The following is a 27,077-nucleotide window of genomic DNA, read 5'->3' as shown; positions in this document are numbered from 1 at the left end:
GGGGGTTTGATAAATGTGACGTCACATCAAAATGCGCAACTTTAATTAAATATAAACACGTTCTACTTAATTCAATATACTTTTTAATGTTTTATTCTACAATAGTGCAGCGGCACATTAATTACGCACTACAATGACAATAGTTTAAACCGATTTGAAGCATGTTTTATTTTTTTGAGGGGGGGGGCAGAGCTTTGTGACGTCATATTTGAGGGGGGGTCTGACTTTTTGTGACGAGGGGGGGGGTTCAAAAATCGTCCAAAACCGCGTGACATTTATGGACGGCCTCTTATGTGTTTGACTTAGCGCATCATCTATAAAATATATATTACTACGTTGTAGGTAAGTCAAAAGTGGTTGTCCTATGGATAGATTCGACCCCCCCCCCCCCCCCCGAATGGAAACGTGTAAATTCCACCACTGGCTCATGGGTGTAAACAGATGAGCACCGCATACTAAATAGGCCCCAAAAAAGTTTCGCTGTGGTCCTTAATTCACCAAACCGCACTGACTGGCGTAGTGAAGTGTGGCCCATATAACCCACACGCACTGAACGGGGTGATAAGGCCCTCATCCAGCAGTGACACGCACAAAAACAGCAAACATTCGTCAATAACACTGCTGTAAAATAAAATATATAATCGGCGACGTTTCGGACAATGCCCCTTCAAAGCAATTGAACCTTCATCGCATCGACAGCACATGGCGAATAGCACGTGTAGATTACAGTGGAGATCCGGGAAGCTAGCTGCGCATTTTACTGTCGCACATTCGCTCGTCACTCCTTCGCAAAGTGTACGTTCACTTCATATTTTTGCCCTTAAATACATTCGGATAATTCAACCGATTTAATCGATATCAAACTGGGAGATTAAATTATTACTACGCGCTGGCTATATTTGTCAAATGCTAAAGTTATTTTTTTTTATTAAATTAACTTGTCTCCCGCTCAGTCGGCGCGCTCATTCGCCGCTATTTAAACAATACGGGAAGTTACCCAGTCCTCTCATCACCGCACAAATTAAATACATCTTCCTGAATTACCAACGCACGGACACCCATCATTCTATCATTTCGCGCAGACATCAGCAAGCGGCGCCCGAATTTAACATGTCTCGTCCCGGACCCCGACCCGGCACCTCTACGGCCTGCTGATCTTCAACCGAGAGGCTTCGGGCTGAAGATCCAGGCGAGGTCGGTCGCGCGTCGGGACTCGGTCGGCGCTATCCAGAGGGAAGGAAGCGACGGCGCCCGGCAAGGATGGCTTTTGCGACCTCTGCGCTCGTCTTGCTGTCATTCTGGGCGCTCGTGTCTGCCTTGGACGCGTTGATCCGGGTGAGTGAGAGGGATGAGAAGAGAGAGCGAGCGAGAGAGTGAGTGATAGGTGGGGGTTTAAATAAAGCAAAGTTTGAAAAAAATTGTAATTTAATTTTTTTAAAATACGAAATGATGAACGAAGCAAAGTGCCGAATACACCGAGCATCTTCTTGTTTACACTGATCGTAAAAAAAAAGAGAAAAGTGGTGGGTGGGTGGGGGGTGGTAAGTCATTGTTGTTGGTGAGTGACGTCACGGCGTTTGACAGAGCCCTTCTCTGCTGATGAGTTCCAGAGCAGAGGGAAACCGGCCTCGACTTCGCCTGCTTAGTCGAATGACAGAACAATAATATCCTCACAATCGTCAATAACACCAACGTAATGGGGGGGGGGGGGGGGTATGAACAAGGGTTATTGCCCGAAACGTCGCCATCTACAGGGCTGTATAAGTATGTTTTTGTTCTAATAGGGTTTTTCCCCTTTTTTTCTGGCAACAAAACTGACACCTTTTGCAAGGAATCATGCTTATATTAACCACAATACTTGCAGTCAAATGCAAACAAAAGACTGAGTATTGTTTTTTGTTTGCATTTGACTGCAAGTATTGTGGTTAATGTAAGCATGATTCCTTGCAAAAGGTGTCGGTTTTGTTGCCAGAAATAAAGGGGAAAAACCCTATTAGTATATTTTGATACTGGCAAAGGAGGTCCCATGATATGTTTTTGTTGTTGACAGCGTTAATGTCCAATGTGTATAGCAAAAAACAATTGGACAAAGTCTTTCTGAATTATAGCGGTCTATAAAACCAATGTGCTGACGTTTCTTGTAAATGATTTGCGTCTTTGCTCTCGTTGGCACATTCCCAACCTGCAATGTCCTAGAGCTCACAATCAGAATATCTCTCTACCCTGGAGGAATCCGATGAACTATAAAGCACTTTTTTCACACTATCAACAGCCTTGTGCTGTGGTCGTCCTGGCAACAACCCCTTAATTCTGGATTTGAAACTTTCATGACTGCAAGGATTCATATTCTTAGGTTTTTTTCGGTAAAGTCACGTAGGTAAAAAATTAAAATTTAAATTATTAAAAGTAAAATAAAATAAAAAATCACGACTCTTGCTTGATGCAGCAGTCGTGCTGTGACGGTTCCACCTGAAGACGGAAGCTTGTGTTGCCTCCGAAACATCGTGATTTTTATTTTATTTTACTTTTATTAATTTTAATTTTTTACCTACGTGACTTTACCGAAAAAACCCTAAGAATAACAACTCCTTAGCTTCAATGGTGCCTTGCCGGCTGACTTCATGATCAAATATGAGTCTAAACGTTGACATGTGGAGACAGAAGGGAGCTAATGAGGGCTTGGGGTAAGCATCTACATCATTAGACCTCCTTTGCCAGTACCAAAATATAATATTTGCTTTGATAGTGCATTGTCTTTGAGCTGTACGCCTTTTGGCGTCATCTGGTCTAACACCAATTGAGACGAGGCTCAAAAGAAAGCTGTCTCTGGTGTGGACCAATCAGTTTCAAGGACAATGCATATATTATCAGTGTGTTTTTTTTTGCATTTTGACTGCAAGTATTGTGGTTACTGCAGACATGAATCCTTGTAAAAAGGTTTCAGTTTTGTTGTCAGAAAAAAAGAGGAAACCCCTATTATTATATTTTGGTACTGGCAAAGGAGGTCTAATGATATTGGTAAGTTTATAAGCCTACACACCTAAAACCCTTCCTCGGCAGGCCACGGTCCTATTTGCATCAGGCTACACCGGTGTTCTACTCTGCAAGGCCCGAGGACCACTGGCAGCCCCTGGTGGCCTTTAGTGCGGCCCCTGGCGTGCCGCCCCCCGACAATACGCAAAGAGTGAAGATACCCCCCCCCCCCATCATCATCGTGCTGCTGTCAAATGTGTGGCGGTCCTCGCACACACTGATGAAGTCTTCTCGGCAAAAGTGCCCCCCTCTGAAAATGAGTGAAGAGCACTGGATCACCCCCCACCCCAGACGATGCCACGATACAACCGACCGACTGTGATAACCCAGTAAAAACGTGCAACGTTGCGCTAACGTCGGCGCGTCGTTTGCCCAACGTTCCATGTTTACTGGGAAGTAAGATGTGTTGTCCTGCCCCCGCACCTCCGATGAGCATGGTTGGCTACGTGCGGCTCGAAAGGATTGTAAAATGCATCCCTGGCTGTCGCCTGACGATGCTAGTTGTCATTACTGGCGAAACGTACTCCAATTGTAAATGTTGTGGGTTTACTCGCCAACACACCGGTGTGCTGTACTAGTGACGAATTGGCACGTTGTGTTTACGTGACAAACCTTAGTCGTTGCCTGTGTCGGGTAGCGGCGGGTTTAACGACACATTTATATATTTATGCGAACTGACTAAAATAAACTTCTTATCGATACAAGATATGTTGTCCTTAAGACTCGCTCTCATCCCTCCATGGCGCGTGGCACAGGCGAGCTGGCTGGGTACGCGGTACGAGCATTGGATGACAACGCACAGCGTGGCCGTGTCGCCTGGGCACGTGCGTTGGAGCAGCACGATACTCAACCGGGCCTTCCTGCGAGCCGGACACTGGCGCCCTCGACTCCTGCACATCTGGTGGGGTCATCTGGGGGGGTGATGGGGGCGGTTGTTTGACCATACTTCACCATGCTGGTCAAACGAAAACATTGCTTATGAAAAAAGAATCGACTTTACCCTTTCCGGCAAAGGTGGTGTTGAGATGTTCAAACACCAAATAGACACCTATTACAAATCATCAATTCGCAACACGTGCTTGTGGGAAAACATGCAAACACACATACTTTGATAATAATGTGTGCATTGCCCTTGGAACTGATTGGCTTTCACCGGAGTGAGACTCCTTGATGGCCTTATCTCACCACCGGTGTTAGACCAAAGAACGGCAAACAGCACAAAGGCAGTGCAAATAACAAGGCATTAATAGCTCGGGATGAGCAGTGATATCTGAAGTCTGTATTATCGCCAGAAATTGTAAAGCCTATTATTTTTTCGTAATTTTTATACCGGCAAAAAAAGTGTCCCATAGAGAAAACATTCCTCACCCCCTGCTCTCCACGATCCACCAACCCTTGCTTCCAAGGCTCTGTTAACTAAATTGGTGACGCAAAATGTTCGTCTGCGGTGATGGCGGGCAGACGAAAAGCATCGAGCGCGACGACGGACCAAAGCGTGACCGATTTAAGTCGAGATTAACTTATCCAGTCAGAGTGAAGACGCAAGGTCATTTTGGCGATGTTATTAAGATGCCGCAGTGCACTGGGGAAGACCATCGACGGTTTGCTGGCTATATATGTACATAAATAAAATAAATTACTTGACCGAGTTCGCCGATTCGCCGACCTGATAATATTGGGGGATTGAAAATAGGTTTTCACCTTTTTTCTGGCAACAAACAGGTGTTAAGATGTTAAAACACCAAACTGAAACCTTTTACAAGGAATCATGTCTGCATTAACCACAATACTTGTGGTCAGAATGTAAACAAAAAACATACTCTCATAATATATGCATTGTCTTTGAAACTGATTGGTCCACACCAGAGACGGCTTTCTTTTGAGCCTAGCCTTTTGGCGTCCCCTGGTCTAACGCCGTTTTGAGACTAGGCTCAAAAGAAAGCTGTCTCTGATGTGGACCAATCAGTTTGAAAGACAATGCATATATTATCAGAGTATAAATTTTGATTTAAAGCTTTCGTGACTGACAGGGATTCATATTCTTGGTTCTTTCGGTAAAGTCATGTAGAAGGGAAATAATAAAATAATAAATATATAAACCAATACAATTCTCACGACGTTTCGACTGTTGCAGTCGAAACGTCGTGACAATTTTATTGTTTCAACTGCAACAGTCGAAACGTCGTGAAAATTGTATAGTTTTATATTTTTATTATTTTCTTATTTCTCTTCTACGTGACTTTACCGAAAGAACCAAGATTATCAGAGTATGTTTTTTGTTTGCATTCTGACCACAAGTATTGTGGTTAATGCAGACATGGTTCCTTGTAAAAGGTTTCAGTTTGGTGTTTTAACATCTCAACACCTGTTTTGTTGCCAGAAAAAAGGGGAAAACCTATTCTCATATTTTAGTACTGGCAAAGGAGATCCCAGGATATTGGGGGATTGTGGCGAAAAGTGATGCACCCCTGACACAGTCATTTACGAACGAAGCGCGGACTTTAGCATTTTGACCGCTCCAGTCGATAAGATTTAGGAGAACGACCGAGTGCAACCGACGGACTGGGACTCGACTCACGTTCCACAGGCCGTTTTCCACGGGGCTGAGACTGAGGCTAAAAGGAGAAAAAGCGCCTACCGAAAGCCCGAACGCCTCTTCCCGCTGCCTAGGTTCACGGCGGGGCTGGTGTTTGGGCTGGCCGGGATGGTGCTGTCCGTGGTGCTGCTCACTAGCAACCTCGCCAGCATGCTGAGGATCCTGCTTTTCCCGGCGCCAGCCCAACAGCAACAGCAGCAGCAGCAGGTCCTGCAAGTCATTGTAAGTCTCCGCGCAGCAACCGCGTAGCAATCGTGCTTTTATGTTGCTGTTTTTGTTGAAACGTAGGCGTTCGCAGCCAACGTTATGGTTCATAATTGATTGGATTTTGTTGGGTGAGGCCACCTATTGGTCTGCTCAAATTTGTGTCGTAAAAACCCTCCACAACCTGATATAGCCAAACAGATTGGAAAATCAATCATGAATGGGACCTCACATTTTCGAATAAAAGAAACTCATTTTGAAAAGTAGCCTTTTGGTTTGTTGCCCTTCCTCCCACCTCCGATTACCACGGTAGGCTACTTACAGTTGGAAAGAAGTTCAACATACGTATGTGAAGACTGTGTCAGCAAGTCTCGATGTGAAGACAGGGTGTCAGCGAGGCTGGATGCAAAGACACGGCGCCAGCAAGTCTGGAGGACTTTGGTTGGGAAATTTTCCAGAGTGTCCAAAATAGACAGTTGGGGAAATTCCCCCAGAGAATCCACGAGGATAAAAGCAGGGCAAGAAGGGGTGTTCGGGGCTGTCGAAAGGGACTCGGGCCATCGTCGCTGTCTTCACGTCATCACTATCTGCTCAGTCATACGATCTCCACGTCGACATTATCTCATGACGACGTGGTCCTAAGCCACATTACGTGCAATAAAAGAAACCTCTACAGCTCGTGTCCGGAGTCATTACACATACATTGACACTAAGGCCAGTTGATGGGATACTTTGCGGGCAGAATTATAGGTTTCTGTGTGGGTCTGTGGGTCTGTTTGTGGGTATATAGGTCCTTCTTTGGGTATATGGGTCTTTGTGTAAGCCTGTGGGTCCCTGTGTAAGTCTATGGGTGTCTGTGGGTCTTTGTGTGGGAATATGGGTAACTGTTTGACTCTATGAACGTGAGTCTGTTTCAGGGGTGAATGGTGGGAGAGACTGTCAGGACAGATCTTGGGGGTCACGTATCGACTGTGAGATCTGACAGAGGGTTGAATGATTGCGCCCCGTGTGTGTGTGCGTGCGTGCGTCTGCGTACCCCGACAGGTACCAGGTGTGAACTTGCCGCTGTCTCAAGCCTCTTACTTCTTCCTCGCCGTGCTGCTGAGCGGCGTCGTGCACGAATTCGGCCACGCCGTGGCGGCAGTCAAGTAACCAGCGCACCCTTCATCATCGCCATAGCAATCATCTTTTCTATTTTTTACGTAAAAAAAAAAAAACACGTGACGCATTTCTCAATAACACTGCCTTTAAGTGAAGAATATCTAATTGATGACGTTTCAGTCAATGGCCCTTCTTCATCATGCATAAATAGAGGCGCCTCCATTGTCTGTTGTATATTTTCACGTTTAAGGCCACGGTGCCATTGACGAATGTGGTGAGTTTGTTGCTGTTTGTGCACCACCATCACCACAGCTGTAAACCCCTTATCGGTGCTCTACCTTATTACAAACCAATTCAGACCTTATTGGTCACCCCGTGCCCTTAGACATCTCTACGTTCATCCTGCAAAAGTCCTATCGCAAGGGAGAAACACAAACACACGGACTATAATTTTGTTTCCCGTAATTAAAACGGCTGTACAACGTATGAACCTGAAAACACACGTTTGAAAGGTCACCGCCAGTGGCGTTTATGCCTGTGTGTCGGTGTGACACAAGGTCACTCAGCACCTGGCCTGCCTGCAGGCATTAGTCTGCCGGTAGGGGGCGACGGTGGCCACTGCGTGCAATCCCAATGGAGCAATGTGCGAGTAAATCTTCGAATTGCACTGTGACACCGGCACACAATGGCCTAGTCTGTCGTAGGACATCACGAGTATCTTTAACATCGACTGTAAAGCAGATGCCGCATTCCCCACGGTTAATGCACTCGCAGTAATAACCAGAGCGGGCAGCCGCATTCAAACCGCGGACCACCGCAACGAACGTGCTTCCACTGCGCCGTGTCACCGCCCCCCTCCCCGCATTGCCACCATCATCAGCAATTATCTATCCACTGCTGGATGAGGGCCTCCCCCCCCCCCCACAATGCATTGTCGTCTCAGACTCTCATGCAGAGCGACAATCTACGGTAGCTCCTGCACGCGAGTCCGATTTTGTCGTTCCCGTATCCGCGACGGATGCTACACACACTGCCCTGAATTTTTAAGATAAAAATTACCAGCTGTTCACCCGTTTGTATTTCCAAACTGCCCTCTGCGTGGTACAAATCAGGACATCGGTGGAAGCGTAGGATTCAATTCCCTTAGTGGATTGCTCTATAAATGTTTGATTGAGAGCGCACGGTAAATATTTGAAGTGAAACCACATTGACGGCTAAAATGTATTGGATAGGAAAAAATGAACAGAGTGAAACCTTGTAGAGGTGGCTGGGTGGCTCAGTGGGGGGGCGTGGGGTCTGGTTCATAATCGCCGTGTCGGATACACTCAACCGGCACTGCTGAGATCTTGGGTTTTAGTCCACGCAGCCACCTCTGATTACGCCGGGTTCTCAAGTGTTGTGAGTTGATGGTCCCAGCGATGGTCATCGATGAATGCACAGAAGGGTCCGTCACATTAAATTTGGTTCTGCCCTGAATTTGGCTGAATTGCAGCTCTGAGAATTACAAATATTTATTTGGGCGTGATCCGCCGAGCATTAACCTCAGTGCCCAGAGCGGGTGGGAAGCTGCTGCCCTCATAGCGCAGAGGTCACTCGTTCTGCGATATTACATTTCCGTGGACCGCTCCCTTCATTTGAGAGGCTGCACTTCCCTGTGAAAGATCCGAATGGGCACTTCATCTTGCGACGTGACGCCAATAGCACAGTTGTGTAGAGAAGCTCCCAGCAGCGCGTGGTGCGAAACGTCGGACATCGTGCCGAACAACGCGCACCATGACCCGAGAACAAAATAGATAAAGGGACATTCCGTCACCTCCACATACCCAAGCGCCTCCACTTAACAAGTAAAAGTATTTCTTACACAACCCATCGGCCGCTCGGCCTTCTGGGAGTGTGTCATTTTCAGGAGCATTGGCTGTAAATATGCTGTGTTGACCGCGGCTCATGAGCAAAGACAAACACGAGAAAAAAAAACATCGACGCGTCCGTCGATAATAGAGCGGCCTTCAAAGGCGGCGTGTACGACGTTTCGGGCAGTTGCCCTTCATCAGAGCGCATTGGAGCTCAGAGCCGCGCTGCTTCCACGCGTATTTGCCACAGGGAGCAGGTTCGCGTCAACGGCTTTGGCTGTTTCCTGTTCGTCCTCTACCCCGGAGCCTTCGTGGAGCTGCACACTCCGCACCTGCAGCTCGCCTCCCCCAGCCAGCAGTTGCGCATATTCTGCGCGGGTACGAGCGCGGCGGGATACGAGACACGCGGCGGGAGCCAGGGCCGGCTTGGATCGAAGCTCGCGGGCTAGCATGATGTGACTTTGGCAGCGGAGGTTCAACGAGAGAATGCGTCCGTGACGTGACTTTTAAACTAAACTCACCTTTTTTATTTGACAACGTATGGCACACTGAGCGACGTAGCTCTTTTTCAGCAGCAACCTGGCTGTCACGAATGATGGCTCAACGAAGTGGGGATTTAGAGAAGCCGAATATTCTTAAACGCACTTTGATTCTAAATGTGGAGGGAATAACCGGCGGGCCCGGAGAAAAATCAACGCGACCACGGGGAGAATATGCAAACTCCAAAAGTCAGGGTCGGGATTGAACCCACGACCTCCTGTACACCAGGGGAGTTAACATCTCGCCACCATAGGAAGGTCTTGAGCTGGAACTTTAATGAAGCGGTACTGATTTAATTGTCAACACCGCCAAACTAGGATTTGAACTCGCGACCTTTTGACTGCGAGCCACTCGCTCTACCGCTAAACCACCTTACCGGTTGGTAACACACATGGACAAGGCACGGCTAGTGGATGCCCACTATGGAGATGGAGCCACAAAATCGGGAGGCGGATGGATAGACCACGGCCGATGGTGGTGATGATGGTGACGCACGTGTGCTGCGTGACAGGTGTTTGGCACAACTTCGTGCTGGTGGTGGTGGCCGCGCTGGCGCTGCTGCTCATGCCCTGGGCACTGGCGCTGTTCTACCGGACCGGCGCCGGGGCCCTCGTCACGGCCGTGGTTGAGGTGCGTCATCCGTGTCTCTTCCTAAGTTTCACTTCATCGTCTGTAATAATAAAAAAAATTAACCCGTAAAAACAAAGTTTTTCACTATAAATCCTTTATATGCGTGGCATCGGTATTATTTTATTATTCATTTCTGTTTTTCTTGAGTAAGAGTTTCATTTTTATCACATTAGTATTTTAAATTAAATATGAAAAAAAAATTCCTATAAAGTGGAAAATGTTGGAAAAAAAATTTCACGAAAATAAATTGTCACGCACAACGAGTCTGTGTGCAAAATGCCAGCTCGATTGGATCACGGGAAGTGGGTTAAAAAACGACCGAAAGATTTGCACGGTCGTAAGCGCGCAAGCAAGCAAGCAAGTGAACTTAATATAAAGGATTTAATAACGACGATTAGTAAAACATGACTCTTATCCATTCCCGATTCGTAATTTTTTTTTCTAAAATGTGTGACGTACACCCTCCTCCACCCGACACGACCAATTAATAAAATTGTCACGTGATGAACAAACGTGGCCAATATTTTTTTACCGCTGCAGCAGCTCCACTGTTGTTGCTGCTGGAGAGCGATCAACACACGTTTAACGATCGTGTGAGGACATTACGCCGGTCATTACAAGCAGCATCTTTGCCTCTCCAGCCTCTCTACGTGTTGTGAAGAAGAAGCTATTGGCTGAAATATTGCCTGCTACATACTTATCCTTGACGGCCACAGTGTCATTGACGAGTGTTTTAAATAATTAAACAGTAAGCATGTGCGATTTCTCACTCGGTCGGCTGTTGGCCCTTACCTGCTCATTAGGCTCCTCGCACGAGTGCTCACAGTCACCGTCTGCCACCCCACACTGCCCCCACGCCCCCCCCCCCCCACCTCTCACACAAGTCGTAGCGAGAGTTTGTGACCTGAGGATATGGCGTCACGCAGCCGGACTTTCACAGAGCGCCAAGCAACAACGAGCGTCTGGCATCTTGGACGCAATTTGACAATGTGTCGTGGCCAATTAATATAATGATAATGAGTTGTGTTTGAAGGAGAAGCCCTCCTAAACGCTGGGGCATCTCAGAAAGTACCCTCCTGAACAAAAGTCCTTTGACTTGACGTGGCTTTTGTGGATAAATAACTGATGATCATTATCAGTATATATCAAAGAACACCATCAACGTTGTGACAGATAAATCGATAGATAGATCGATTGATCGACCGATCACCTGGTTGACGCCACGGTGGCGAGACGTTAGCTACCTCGCCTGGTATACAGGAGGTCGTCGGTTCGATCCCGACCCCGACGTCTGCATGTTAGGAGTTTGCGCCTCTCTCCCCGTGGTCGCGTCGATTTTTCTCCGGCTCCTCCGGTTTTTCCCTCCGCATTTAGAATCAAAAACGCGCGTTTTAGAGTATTTGGCTGCTATAAATGTCCACGTGATGATAAGTCACTTCCGTTGAGCTATCATTTGCGGCTTCTGAAAAAAGAGCTAAGATAGCTAAGTGGGGCCTTACACGTGGTAAAATAAAAAAACTACTTTTTATCTTCTTGGTTCTTTCGGTAAAGTCACGTAGAAGGGAAGTAATAAAATATTAAAAATAAAACATAATAAAATATTTTATTATGTTTTATTTTTACTATTGTACTATTGTATTACTTCCCTTCTACGTGACATAATAAAATATTTTATTATGTTTTATTTTTACTATTGTATTACTTCCCTTCTACGTGACTTTACCGAAAGAACCAAGAAGATGAATCCCTGCAGTCACGAAAGCTTTAAATCGAAATAAAAACAACTTTTTAGTTTAAATAGTCCTCTTGACCCCCACCCCACCGCCACCACGATACGCCGAGCGCAGGACTCTGGTGTGGGCGGCGGGCTGGGCCTGCGCGTGGGCGACGTGGTCACGACGGTGGGCGAGTGCCGTGTGGACGGAGCTGCTCGCTGGGCCGGCTGCCTGGTGGAGGAGGCGGCCAGACCGGCGCGGGGCTTCTGCCTGTCGAGCACCAGCCTGCACTTTCTGCTGCTGCAGCGGCCCGCACCCGGTGAGGGGGGCACGACCGCGACTGCCTTTGCAACAGATGATGGTCATGATGGTGATAATATCCACGATACATTTTTTTTTTTGGGGGGGTTAGATCGCGTAAATATTAATGCGTCGTTAAACCCGCCGCGAGCTGACACAGCCAATTAGTGAGGTTTGTCACTAAACAGAACGTGCCAATTAGTTACGAGTTCGGCACGCCGCTGTGTCGGAGAGGAAACCCACAACATTTAACATTTGAGTACGACATTTGGCTGGTGATTACAACCAACTTCATCAGGCGGTTTTGCCAAAATTGCGAAGAAGTCTTCGTGTTTTGGGTCTTAAATGAAGCAAAAATCGCCTTTATTATGGATAATATTGGTCACGAAAGCCTACTTGTTAAACGATAATAATCATTGTGATTTGTTTGGGAAGAGCCTCCCTCCCCTGTACACCACGGTGACTCGGAGAAAGCTGCACACGCGATGAGCGACTTGCGTCGCATCTCATCTCGACACATGTCCGAAGAAGAATCTTTATCTTCTTGGTTCTTTCGGTAAAGTCACGTAGAAGGGAAATAATAAAATAATAAAAATATAACATAATAAAATACAATTCTCACGACGTTTCGCCCCACAACACAAGCAGCCGTCCTCAGGTGAAGAACAGGTCAGTCTTCAGGTCCGACAGACCTGTTCTTCACCTGAGGACGGCTGCTTGCGTTGTGGCTGAAACGTCGTAAGAATTGTATTTTATTATGTTTTATTTTCATTATTTTATTATTTCCCTTCTACGTGACTTTACCGAAAGTACCAAGAAGATGAATCCCTGCAGTCACGAAAGCTTTAAATCGAAGAATCTTTATTTGGGCTGGAGGAATTCGATGAGCCGCAAAGCTCCTTTTGCACACGTCCATTTGGCAGGGCACCCCCGGCGGCACTCGTTGACTCGGCTTCAGCGGCGGTGCAAGTTTATGGAATTTCGCGTGCGGCGACGATGACGATGACGGCGGTGATGCCGTGTGCCGTAGTGTACCGCCGGGACGACGGGAGCGTTGAGTGCTGTCGGAACGGCAGCGAGACTGACCTCTGCTTCTCCTACTCCTACTCCTCTTCCAACGCGAAGGATTATACTACCAAGGTACATCACCACCATCATCTTCATCATCACTATCATCATCACCATCAGCACAGTCATCATCATCATAAATGATGGACCGTCAACATCGTCATGAATGGAATATTCATCATCACCATTATCATCACCACCACGATCATCATCTTCATCGCTATCATCACCATTATCAGCACCACCACCATCATCATTATTACGATAATCGTCACCATCAGCATGATCATCATCAATGATCGACCATCAACATTGCGATGAATGGAATATTCATCATCACCATTATCAGCATCATAGAACCTCAATCGCCATCATCACCATTATCATCATCACCACCATCATCACCATTATCACCACCACCATCACCATTATCATCACCACCACCATCACCATTATCATCACCACCACCATCACCATTATCATCACTACTATCATCACCATTATCACCACCACCATCACCATTATCACCACCACCACCATCACCATTATCATCATCACCACCATCATCACCATTATCACCACCATCATCACCACCATCATCACCATTATCATCACCACCATCATTATCACCACCATCATCACCATTATCACCATTATCATCATCACCACCATCATCACCATTATCACCACCATCATCACCATTATCATCACCACCATCATTATCACCACCACCACCATCACCATTATCATCATCACCACCATCATCACCATTATCATCACCACCACCACCATCATCATCACCATCACCACCACCACCATCACCATTATCATCATCACCATCATCACCACCACCATCATCACCATTATCACCATCACCACCATCATCACCATCACCATCATCACCATCATCACCATCACCACCATCACCATTATCATCACCATCACCACCACCATCATCACCATTATCACCACCATCACCACCACCACCATCATCACCATCATCATCACCACCACCACCATCACCACCATCATCACCATCATCATCACCACCACCATCACCACCATCATCACCATCATCATCACCACCATCATCACCACCATCATCACCATCATCATCACCACCACCATCACCACCACCATCACCGTCCCCTCGTCATCGTCTGTGCGTGCCCGCGCGTGTCGTGTGGGCAGTATGCGTGCCTGCCGGTGCGCAGGGTTCTGGGCGAGAGCCGGGCGTGCGGGAGCAATGCGGATTGCCGGGGAGCGGCAGCAGCGGCGGCCGGTGGAGGGGGCGGCGGTGGCGGCGACGCCGGCGCGCTGTGCGTGTGGCCGGCGCTGGGGAACGGCACGCGGCTACTGCGCGTGGTGCACGCGCCGCGGCCGCACACGCTCTACGTGGGGCACCCCCTGCAGCCGCTCTACTCGGGTCGGCTTTACCAACACAAAATATCGACAGATAATAACGTTTTCTTGGTTCTTTCGGTAAAGTCACGTAGAATGGAAATAATAAAATAATAAAAATAAAACATGATAAAATAATTCTCACGACGTTTCGGCCACAACGCAAGCAGCCGTCCTCAGGTGGAGAACAGGTCTGTCGAGAAGACATTCTACGTGACTTTACCGAAAGAACCAAGAAGATGAATCCCTGCAGTCACGAAAGCTTTAAATCGAAAGATAATAATGTTCCTAAAAATGTTGAGTTTCTTTTTTCTTTTTCGTTTTTCAAGTCGTAGGCTTTCGCGACCAATATTGGCCACCTATTACGGATATTTTATATATATTTAGAATCGGCGTATTTATTTAGACTGCAGGAATCCGATGCGTTTTGATGCTCTTTTTCACAGATGTCCAGTCGTGGTCGTGTATTGCACGCAATACATCGCAGTGGTAGTGTGGTGCGCTAACCTTAACACTACCGTTCCTCACATTAACACACACTGCATTGCTCACGTACAGACAAAGATCCCCCTTATAACCTTTAACAGACTGTAGGGGCAAGTGCTGTTAGCGAGCACCTTTGAAGGTTGGAACGTTACACGAGGGGGTGGGTGGCCAGCACCACGCCCGACTGCCTTTGTCTCCCCAGTGGCAATGTTTACACACCGCACCAGGTACTTATTTGAGGCTGAGTCGACCTAGGGGAGGCCCGGGACCGGTTCAGATAATCGTCACTGGTGTTGGCCGTGAGCGGGAATCGAACCCGTGTCACCGGGTTCATAGCGCAGCGCACTAACCGCTACACTACCGCTCCCCATTACGTACATACACACACACAATGACACGCACACACCACATTGAACACACACGCAACTCGCACTCACCGAGGTCACACACACACACACGCGACGTTACATATGCCATATTAAAGACTCACGATTACACACACGCCAAATCAAAACGTGCGCGCAATCATAAATGGATACAATTACACGCAGAATTATGCTCGCGCATACACGATTGGGCACGCGCGCACACGATTAGGTACGCACAATTACAATACATTATACACAGACCGCACAATTACACACGCATGCATCACATTATACACACACATACACCGTTTCAAAGACAAATACCCCCATTGTAGCCTTAACAGACTGTTGGACAACTGCTGTTAGTGAGTAGCGTATATGAAGGCCGGCCGGCACTGCACATGAGTGGGTGGGGTGGCCAACACCACGGCTACACAAAGACAAAGATCCCCCGTGTAGCCTCAACAGACTGTAGGAGCAATTGCTGTTAGCGAACACCTATGAAGGTCGGCACGGCACATGAGGTGGGTGGCCAGCACCACGCCCGGCCACCTTTATCTCCCCAGTGTTGATGCTTACACACCGCACCAGGTACTCATTTCAGGCTAAGTCGACCTAGGGGAGGCCCAGGACTGGTTCAGATAATCGTCACTGGTGATGGCCGTGAGCGTCAATCGAACTCGGGTCGCCAGGTTCGTAGCGCAGAGCGGGTAACCGTTACACGACTGCTCTACACACAGGCACACACAACAACCGCCATTCGCCACTAAGTGGCGGTGACGTCACCATGACGCTTGTGCCAGGCCATGTGCACCTTGAGGCCACGTGAAGTGTCGAACGCCCGCTGGCAGGAGGTCACGGGGCAGACCCAGTTGCCACGGGTCGACTGACTGACCGAGATGACCGAGATGACTGGCTGATGCACCACCTGTGCCCCCTACTGTACCAACTTGCTGCACACACACACCACTCACACACGCGCGTGCATTCACGTGCACATCTACCGAAATAGCATCGCTCGCTCAAAGAAATAAGCCATTAATGTTACAGAGGCACTTCCAGTGAGATGCTATTATTTTTTAAGTAAAATCTGTTGATATTATTTTGTAATGAGATTCTGTCTCATCCCACCCCCAGTCACGATGAGCGACTACGTGCCGAGATTCACCTTCCTCTCCATACACCTGCCTACCATGCTGGAAACTTTCTGCAAGTAAGTTCACAGTACATTAGGTGGCCAAGCGAGCGGGTGGGTGAGAGAGTTGGTGAGTCGGCGGGTGTGCGGGCGAGTGGGCAGTTGTGTGGGCGTATTAGTGAGTGGGTGGGTGTGTTTTAAGTGACCGGGTGAGTTTGGGGCTAGATGAATGAGTGTGAAAATGGCTGCATGCCCAGACAGACTAGATTTAAACCATCAGCCTACTACACTCGAGGACCTGGTTTATTACCCTCGCTTGTGTGGCTGAAACCCAGATTCTAACCCAGGCTGTCAGCGGTGCCAGCCGGCGCTCTGACACGTGTCACCCGGCCACCCACAAATGAGTCACAATACCTTTGCTGATTTCGTCAAGGAGCATAAACCATCACGCAAACTGTGGTCATCCTCGCAGCGGATTTCGGCTCACCTTCGAACAAAGACGGTCACCGCATCGCGCACTTTCAGATGCGCTTCTGCGGCCGTCTGGAACGCTCTTACGATATCGGGAAGCCACTGGAGCTATACACTGTTAAATCTAAATTGAATACTAATTTTTTTCAGAACCGCTTTTTGTGTTTAGTTTGTTGTCCTTCCCCCGGGCACCCCTGATTCGCACGGTTTGGCTACGTACGCTGCGAAAAACGTATCAGCATACATACATGAACACGGTTATCTGCTACTACTACCGCCACCACCACCCAGGTACCTGGTGTCGCTGTCGGGAGCGCTGGCGCTGGTGAACTCGGTCCCATGCTTCGCCCTCGACGGACAGTGGATCCTGACGGCGCTGCTGGAGCTGGTGCTGACGGGGCACGAACGCGTCGCCTCCTTGGTGCTGCTGGGTGGCACCGCTCTGCTGGCAGGCAACGTTTGCCTAGGGATGTGGACGTTGGTCGCCGGGCAGATGTAACCGGCAGATGTCACCGGCGCCGCCACGGTGGCGAGATGTTTACTGCCTCGCCTGGTGTACAGGAGGTCGTGGGTACGATCCCGACCCTGACGCCTGCTGCTGTATATTTGGAGTCCGTGTGTCTGTCTCCCCGTGGTCACGTGGATTTTTCCCTCTGGTTTTCCCATCCACATGCAGACTCGACGTGTGTTGAGAGTATTTGGCCGCTGTAAATTCCCACGCGATAAGCCCACTCCGTTGAGCTGTCATTTGTTATCGCCAGGTCGCTTCTGAACTCGAGCTACACAGCTCAGTGAGGCCTTACCTGGTCAAATAAAAACACAGCAGTCGCGGTGGCAGCAACCGCCGGTGCCGCCAGGCTTGCGCGCGCAGGTGAGCCGTCGTGTATTTTTATTATTTTTATTTAAAATGGCTTGTTGCGAAATGAAGAAAAAATTTAACGGGTAGCGTCGATAACACTGTGTGGCCTTGCAAGGAATAACAAGGCGTACGATGAGCGGCGTTTTGCAGGCAACGGGCGTTCTCCGTAGCGCGTTGCGAAGCGCCAACATGCGCGGAGACTTGGGAGGTCTCGCCGTGTCCACAACTGTTGATGCAAATTCTAGATTTGAAGCTTTCGTGAATGCAAGGATTCATACTCTTAGTTCTTTCGGTAAAGTCACGTAGGTAAAAAATTAAATTTAAATTAATAAATAAAAAATAAAAATCACGACGTTTCGGAGGCAACACAAGTCTCCGTCATCAGGTGGGACCGTCACAGCCAGATTTGCTGCGTCAGCAATTTTAATTTTTTATTTTATTTTTATAAATTTTAATTTCATTTTTTACCTACGTGACTTTACGGAAAGAACTAAGAGTATGTTGATGCAAATCCCAGGGCTTAAATGGTCATGGAACACTTTCTGCACCACCCCCCCCTACCCCCTGCCTGCCTCCCGGGGAAAACAGAATGGCTTTGGTGGAGTTGAACGGGCGAACAAGGAAATATTTTTCAGAGCTCAGCCCCAGACAGCTCCTCTATTGAACTTCAGCCGCCGATGGCCACCACACCTCGGCAATCCGTTCTCGCCCTCTGGTCAGATCCCACAGATGCGGCAGGCACAGGAGATACGCGGCGATCGCTCTTGTTCCCGCCTAAGCGTACCCCACCATCTGGTCTCAAGGTCTTCTCTTTCCCCTTGGTCAGAAAGACGACAAAAAATGCGTGTTCGTTTTAGTCCTCCACAATTATTCGAGGCCCACGCACGATCAAATTTTGTGTTGTTGTTCGCGTTAGGCCGCGTAAACGGATCTGGACAAATTCGTGCCGTACGAAACCCCTCCAGCGCCCGACCGCGGGTCAAACGGAATAAAATTGCTACGTGGGTGTACGAGCGTCGGAAGTGAATGACGTGCCAATTTTCCCGATCGTTTCAGCTCGCTCACCGGCGGCGAGCTGGAGAATGATTCTCGCAGCCACGCGGGCTAAGACCTTTTGGCGCTTGCTGGACGCGTCTGGCTGGAGGTTCGCAGGCGTGTTTACCCCCAAGAGGAAACACATCTGGTGACTTTGACAGATTTGTCGTTTTAATCGGAACGATTTTTTTTCTTTTTACAATGACAATAAACTTGCAAAAAGTTTTGCGGCCCAGGTTCCCGCTGCGTTGCGTTGCCTCTCGCGTCTCTGCATCTGAAATCAGCTCGAGCCTCCTGTGTGGTCACGTGGCTTCTGTGTGGTCACCACCGCTCTGAATAGCCCTCTCTGCTTGCCCCTTGTGGTAACACAACAATGCATGGTAACAACAATGCATGGTAACACAGTGCTGCTTGCGAGCACCTATGAAGGCTGGAACATTACACGATGGCGTGGGTAACCAACACTACACCCGACCGCCTTTGTCTTCCCAGTGGCGATGTTAACACATCCCACCGGGTACTCGTTTAAGGCTGAGTCGACCTAGGAGATGCCCATGACCGGTTCAGATAATCGCAATGGTGTTGGCCGTGAGCGGGAATCGAACGCGGGTGGCCTGGTTCATAGTGCAGCGCGCTAACCACTGAACTACCGCTCCCCACATGGTAACACAAAGACAAAGATCCCCCATGTAGCTTTTAACAGACTGTTGGGTCAAGTGCTGTTAGCGAGCACCTATGAAGGCCGGCACGGCACACGAGGGGGTGGGTGGCCAGCACCACCCCTGGCTGCCTTTATGGTAACACATGGTAAGGGGCCGTCCATAAATGACGTCACGCACCTAGGGGGGGGGGGGTCAGACATTTGTAACGATGTGTGACCGAGGGGTAGGTGGTTTGAGAAATGTGACGCCACATCAAAATGCGCAACTTTAATTAAATAGAGACAACACGTTCTACTTAATTAAATCGACTTTTTAATACATGTTTTCTCCTACAACAGAGTGCAGCGCCAAATTAAATACGCACTACAATGACAATAGTTTAAAGCGATTCCAAGCATTTTTTATGGGGGGGGGGGGGGCAGAGCTTTGTGACGTCATATTTGAGGGGGGGGGGGTCTGACTTTTTGTGACGCCGTGTGACGAAGGGGGGGGGGGGTAAAAAAAATCGTCCAAAATCGCGTGACGTCATTTATGGACGGCCCTTAAGGCACACACATGGCAATACAACCGTGGTAATCCGTTGCGGCCGAGGGTGAACGTGGGAGCGCGTCCGTGACGTCCGGACACGATGACCCAAACCCCGAGTGTTGTTTTTGTTTTATTTTGTTGTTCACAAAATTGCGTTGCTTAGCAGCATCGTGAGTGCCAGCAAGTGACACTGCAAGTCGGATGCGTCACATTGATCGTCGAGAACGGTGCGTGGACCTGGGTGGGGCATTACCCAGGCAGCGTGACTGTGATCCAGCACGGGCGGAGGAAATGTCGAGGGTTGATGTATCACACACAGATGGTGTATTGAGGTGCCATAGCCTTACTCGCCAGATAAGGCAGTACAGTAAGTGCAAACTAATCTCCCATCTTTTTCCGTCTGTACGGGGGAGAGAGTGCTTACCTTCCTCGCGCGCGTGGGGGTTTCTCGAGCCGCAAACATTTTCCTACCCGCGTGTATAAACGCGCATTCGATGTGCTGGAAACATCTTGATATATCGAGGACCACGAAGCTTGGCCAATCGTTGGTCGGTGCCGGCCCACGTGCAGAAGCTGGATGGATTGTCGAAGGCTGGCGGAAGCTTTGGGAGGCTTTCACACAGCAGTGGATAGATAATGATGATCATTACGATTATGATATCTCACACTGGTTTTCAAACGGTCTAGTGTCGTAAAATAGATACTCAGACAAAAATCCATCTCCACAAAAGACACGTCTCTCCACGTAATACTAAATCGTATAATCATATTATGCTTATACATCCCATCAGCAACACACAAGCTTGCCTTCCCTTCTGGTGAGCGCATCATTTCATCAGCATTGATTAAATACAAACCGAGCAGCAGCAACAACAAAAAACGACTCTGGACCGGTTTTGTCAACACACTGTCTCATCAGCAGTCAGACTTGCTGTCCAAATGGAGCAGGGTGGCCTAGATTTGCCCTGACACTGGACTGTGGCCCCCACCTCTGCGGGCAGGGGTACGGTGGGGGGGGAGGTTAATGATTCCTGAAAGGGCGACAGGCAACAGAGGAGGGTGAGATGTGTGTTTATTGTGTGTCCGCGCACGTGACCTTGTTTGTTGTGGTGTCCGCGCACGTGACCTGTGTTTGTTGTGTGTCCGTGCACGTGACCTTTAAAAACCGCAGCTCTATAATTGCCGGCGAAGCAACCGAGGAAACGCGGGATCCAAACACCATCCAGGCTAATGATGTTATATATATGAGCTATATATATACTGCATTTACTTGATACAGCAAGCGTGCTGTGACGGTTCCACCTGAAGACGGAAGCTTGTGTTGCCTCCGAAACGTCGTGATTTTTATTTTATTTTACTTTTATTAATTTTAATTTTTTACCTACATGACTTTACCGAAAAAAACCTACGAATATGAGCTATATATACTGCAGACGTGTTCGATTTACAAATACAGTAATCAGATAAAAAAAAATTTTCAGATGTGGGGGGGGGGTGGGGGTGTTTTCTCCCCAGATCACTTGCATCACGGAGTCATTGAACGCGGCGCGTCTCCGCGGTGCTCACAAAGACGACGTCAAAAAAACAAAGTCCGATCGCACGTGGCGTGCGCCAGATTCGCTACGGAAGTGAACGTCACGTGAGGTGACGTCACTCGTTGTGGCGTCACGGCCTTCGGATTCAACCTGGACTCAATTGACGGATATTTTAGGATTATTTCGAAAATTGTAGAAACACCTTCCTTGTACATGTGGACATATGCATAGTCTATAACTCTACATATATGTGTAATGTAGCTCTCAGAGACATCGTCTTGTTCATGTATATATGTATATTTCAAGGCCGTAGCCATGGATTCAACATTGGGGGGGGGACCAAATCTTATTTTTTTTTATTTTGTACAATAATGTCTAATAGTGTATTGTATTATATTACTCTGTTTTTGTTACCTTTTCTTGTTTCATTGTATGTAATGGCAGAGATTAGGGATTAATACAGTACAACCATAACCACAATCATATAAACAGAAATATATTTTATAGCAATATTTTGGGGGGGAGGGCATTTTGAGCATATTTGAATATTGGGGGGGGGGGGGGGGGGTGTGTCCCAATATATATTATAATTACGGCCTTTGTATATTTATTATGAATAAAGTCCGCCGACTCACTGATAACTTAACGAGTAACCGCGAGTGACTCTTTACACTTTGGTAGCTTAGATAACTCTATTCTGAGACAACATAACTCTAAGCCTTCCAAGACTACACGGTGCCCACTGCAGGCTGATGAAGACGACCCGCTCCAAGGTGACAATGGCTACGGCAGTGCCCCCACAACAGCAGCCCAGAGCCCCGGTCCACACCGGCTTTTATCCTCCTCACGACCCGGCCACGCCCCTATTCCCGAACCCTCTCTCACCGCACCTGGCCCTGTCTGTCTCTGCCCTCATTACAAATTTACGACCGTTAGGTTTCGTGCTTCCCCTCACGTGACCCTGTCAAAGCTTGTCGCATCAATCATTATTAGCGAACCACTTAGGTCCCAACGTTACCCTAACGTGACCCCGTCTGTTCCTGGTACGTGAATTAGTAACCATGGTCACGGGGAGCCTTACTATCCCTACATCACCCCATACTGTCCTTACAGATATATAGTACGAGCTGTACTACCCGGCTTCGCCTGAGACTTGGATTCTTGTCTTGGATTAATACACGGCCTACACGGAGGGTGGGGGGGGGGATGAGTGACGTCAGAAGGCACACTGCGTGACGCTTCCGCATGCGGGTGACATCACAGGTGTGACGTCACCGCTCACTTGCTGTGCAAAATATTGTTTCCATTATTGCGCCCCCCCCCCCCCCCCCCAAAATAGAAAAGTCTATTTTTATACTTTTTGCATTGTGTACCGTCTGGAAGCTAACCACATGCCAAATTTTAAGTGTGTTGCATGTTGGGAAGTATGCTAAACATTTCGAACAGACACACATATTCACACATTTCCCTTTTATACATATCTAGATATATAGTCTATATTCATATTGGAGACATTACACATGCAAATCACCTGTCGAGAAAGTAAACCAATCTTGTTGTATCGTGCAAGCCAAAGCGGTTTAAGCCTGGTTAGTAATTGGATTAGTCATGCCCAGCCCAGACATTGCAGATCGTGAATGCTTGGGCGGTGTGAGATTGCTCTGCATGAGATGGCAGGGACGGATTGTTGAATGCTGTGGGTTTACTCTCCGACACACCGGTGTGCTGAACTAGTAACGAATTGGCACGTTTTGTTTACGTCATGACGGCAGCACGGTCGAGACTCAGCACTGAGCGGTGGGCCAAAAGCTACACACGCAGAGTCGGGAGAAGAGAGACCACCACAGCTTAGGGAGACGGAGCGACCAAATGAGCTTGCGGGGGGAAGAGGGCTTCATCCAGAAGTGCTGAGTGATGATGATGGAGTTGAGAAATATTTTGCGTCCCACTTCAACATGTATTGATAATTGGCACAATCAATCGGCAGCTTTGAAGATGTTTGTTTCCAGCGATGCATCGTAGACATTGATCGATTTTCATTTCTGTTTGTTCTCATGGGATCGTTTGGAATATGTTTTCCCCCTCCCGATACGCCTGCGCGGCCACACTTGGCCCAACTTGCCCGATCTCTCTCTGTGTGCTATGAAGAAGGGCTATTGCCCGAAACGTCGCCTATGATATATATAAAAAAAAAATTAAGGTCAGGGTTGTTATTGACGGGTGTATAGATTGACAATAGTTTTTTTACCCTTTTATCTGGCAACAAAACTGACACCTTTTTTACAAGGAGTCATGTTTGCATAGACCACAATACCTGCAGTCATAATGCAAACAAAAACATAACTCTGATAATGTATGCACTGTCCTTGAAGTTGATTGGTCCACAACTTGGGAGGACGCTCCTGAGAAAGAGTGTTGAGACTCGGCGAGGCTTTCGTGGGCTAAGCGAGTTCTCTCAGCGCCCTGCCGATGTGGCCGTTGTGAAGCGCTCAGAGCCAAAAACAGCCACAATCAGCCTCGCGAGAGGGCCCGATATAGCACTATCACGCTGTGTGAAATTACCGACAGTTACAACAATAATAATAGACCGCGCCAGAGAAGGCGAGCAAGATGCAATCACGAAGAGGTGGAGGAGGATAGAGGAGGCAACTTGGAGGTTGTGAGTAGCAGGAGGTGGAGTGATGGGTGGGACGCGTGGTGAGTGCATGGTGGAGGATGATGACTAGGTAGGCAACTTTGAGATTGTGAGTAGCAGGAGGGAGTGATGGGTGGGACGCGTGGTGCGTACAGGGTGGAGGATGATGCCTGGGTAGGCAACTCGGAGGTTGTGAGTAGCAGGAGGTGGAGTGATGGGTGGGACACGTGGTGTGTGCAGGGTGGAGGATGATGACTGGGTAGGCAACTCGGAGGATTGGAGTAGCAGGAGGTGGAGTGATGGGTGGGACGCGTGGTGAGTGCAGGGTGGAGGATGATGACTGGGTAAGCAACTTTGAGGTTGTGAGTAGCAGGAGGTGGAGTGATGGGTGGGACGCGTGGTGAGTGCATGGTAGAGGATGATGACTAGGTAGGCAACTTTGAGATTGTGAGTAGCAGGAGGGAGTGATGGGTGGGACGCGTGGTGCGTACAGGGTGGAGGATGATGCCTGGGTAGGCAACTCGGAGGTTGTGAGTAGCAGGAGGTGGAGTGATGGGTGGGACGCGTGGTGCGTGCAGGGTGGAGGATGATGACTGGGTAAGCAACTCGGAGGTTGTGAGTAGCAGGAGGTGGAGTGATGGGTGGGACGCGTGTTGCGTGCAGGGTGGAGGATGATGACTGGGTAGGCAACTCGGAAGCTTGGAGTAGCAGAGGGAGTGATGGGTGGGACGCGTGGTGAGTGCAGGGTGGAGGATGATGACTGGGTAAGCAACTCGGAGGTTGTGAGTAGCAGGAGGTGGAGTGATGGGTGGGACGCGTGGTGCGTGCAGGGTGGAGGTTGATGACTGGGTAGGCAACTCGGAGGATTGGAGTAGCAGAGGGAGTGATGGGTGGGACGCGTGGTGTGTGCAGGGTGGAGGATGATGACTGGGTAGGCAACTCGGAGGTTTGGAGTAGCAGGAGGAGGAGTGATGGGTGGGACGCGTGGTGTGTGCAGGGTGGAGGATGATGACTGGGTAGGCAACTCGGAGGTTTGGAGTAGCAGGAGGAGGAGTGATGGGTGGGACGCGTGGTGCGTGCAGAGTGGAGGATGATGACTGGGTAGGCAACTTGGAGATTGTGAGTAGCAGGAGGTGGTGATGGGTGGGACGCGTGGTGAGTGCAGGGTGGAGGATGATGACTGGGTAGGCAACTCGGAGGTTTGGAGTAGCAGGAGGAGGAGTGATGGGTGGGACGCGTGGTCGCGTGGCGCGTGCAGGGTGGAGGATGATGACTGGGTAGGCGACTTTGAGGTTATGAGTAGCAGGAGGTGGAGTGAGTGATGGGTGGGACACGTGGTGTGCCTGGTGGAGGAGGAAGACGAGGGTGTTGGAGTGGGACCCGCCCATTCGACAGATTAAATGTCATGATCACCACCACCATCATCATCACTGTCATTAGCAAAGACAAAGACCCCCCACCCTGTGACAGCCTTGACAGACTTTGGCGGCAAGGTGCCGTTAGCGAGCACCTATTAAGGCCGGCACGACACACGAGGGGGAGGGGTGGGTGGCCAGCATCACGCCCGGCCGCCTTTGTCTCCCCGGTGGCGATGTTCACACACAACACCAGGTACTCATTTGCGGCTGAGACGACGTAGGGGAGGGCCCGGGACCAGTTCAGATAATCGTCACTGGCGTTGGCGGCCTCGAGCGGGAATGGAACTCGGTTCGCCGGGTTCCTAGCGCAGCGCGGCGCTCACCGCTGCACCACCGCTCCCCACTATCATTATCACCACCATCACGGTCATCATCACCATCATCACGGTCATTATCACCACCATCACTTCCAATATTGTTTGCTTGACTAGCGGATTCAAAGGGGTGTGTGGGGGGGTTGGACAGAGTCTTCAGCGGGGGGGTGCTCAAGAGCCAGCCACGGCAATTAGGTATCCATGGTAACACTCATTTGGCATCTCATCCTTCCCCACGCACGTTGGCAATGAGCCCCAACTTCGCTGTGACGCCGCCCTAATTGCCAATCGCCGTCATCCGCTTGGCCTCCCACTATGCGACAAAAACGAGGGCCGCTCAGAAAGGCAAAGCTCCCCCGTGTAGCCTGCACGGCCCTGATGGGGCAAGTGCTGCTGGCGGCCACCTATGGACGGGTGGAACGGCGCAAAGGGGGTGGGGGCGGGGCTTGTGGTGTGTGGCCAGCACCACGCCCGGCCGTCTTTGTCTTCCCCAGTGCTGATTTGATTTTTTTTTTTGGCTTTTGTTGACACACCGCACCAGGTGACTCGTTTTGAGGCCGAGTCGACCTAGGTGAGGCAACGGGACCGGTGCAGACTTCACCCGCCACTGTTGTTCGCCTTGGCCGGGAGTCGAACTCTTAATTGGCTTTTGTTGACACACCGTACCAGGTTACTCGTGTTGAGGCCGAGTCGACCTAGGTGAGGCAACGGGACCGGTGCAGACTTCACCCGCCACTGTTGTTAGCCTTGGCCGGGAGTCGAACTCTTAATTATCGGAAGCGCGGTGCGTTAAACACTCGCCCTCTCTCGCGCGTTCGGTGCGTGATCCACACCTTCACCAGGATGGGTTCCACGTCATTTGATGATGAATGATGATGAATGATGATGATGGATGGATGATGATGATAATAATAAAGACGCATCGATATTAGCTACCCTCGTTCCAACCACGCCGCGGTCAATTTACTTTCGATGAACGTCTGAAGCACTCATTATCCACCCACTCTTATAGATACATACACCCACTCACAATGCAGCCACTCACCACCCCCATTCGCTATTCACTCACCGCACCCAATCATCACCAACCCACTCTCCACACGCGCAAATACGCATCTGCTCCCCACACGCTCATACAAAACAAATATCCCCCCGTGTAGCATTAACAGACTGTAGGGGCCAGTGCTGTTCGC

General features: G+C 49.1%; 1 protein-coding gene across 1 annotated transcript; it reads left to right on the top strand.

Moving 5' to 3' along the window:
* Positions 1-950: 950 nt before the first annotated feature.
* MBTPS2 (membrane bound transcription factor peptidase, site 2) lies at positions 951-19,017 on the top strand. Its single transcript, XM_061570388.1, has 11 exons — positions 951-1,335; positions 3,789-3,934; positions 5,704-5,851; positions 6,878-6,981; positions 9,035-9,162; positions 9,836-9,954; positions 11,802-11,988; positions 13,000-13,109; positions 14,229-14,463; positions 16,430-16,505; positions 17,190-19,017. Exons 1-11 carry the CDS (start codon positions 1,261-1,263, stop codon positions 17,395-17,397), a joined length of 1,536 nt encoding a protein of 511 aa, XP_061426372.1. The 5' UTR covers positions 951-1,260; the 3' UTR covers positions 17,398-19,017.
* Positions 19,018-27,077: the final 8,060 nt, after the last annotated feature.

This window comes from Lethenteron reissneri, chromosome 6 (assembly GCF_015708825.2).
Source record: "Lethenteron reissneri isolate LAM-NWPU_2019-01 chromosome 6, ASM1570882v1, whole genome shotgun sequence".
Lineage (NCBI taxonomy): Eukaryota > Metazoa > Chordata > Hyperoartia > Petromyzontiformes > Petromyzontidae > Lethenteron > Lethenteron reissneri.
The sequence above is the reverse complement of the archived record's forward strand: the minus strand, read 5'-3'. Positions and strand labels throughout refer to the sequence as shown.

What these genes read in the sequence shown, in the direction of transcription:
- MBTPS2 (XM_061570388.1), top strand. Translation starts at nt 1,261, where the DNA reads ATGGCTTTTGCGACCTCTGCGCTCGTCTTGCTGTCATTCTGGGCGCTC. An exon ending in CGAAGGATTATACTACCAAG is followed by an intron (nt 13,110 to 14,228) that starts GTACATCACCAC and finishes TCGTGTGGGCAG; the next exon opens with TATGCGTGCCTGCCGGTGCG. An exon ending in ATGCTGGAAACTTTCTGCAA is followed by an intron (nt 16,506 to 17,189) that starts GTAAGTTCACAG and finishes ACCACCACCCAG; the next exon opens with GTACCTGGTGTCGCTGTCGG.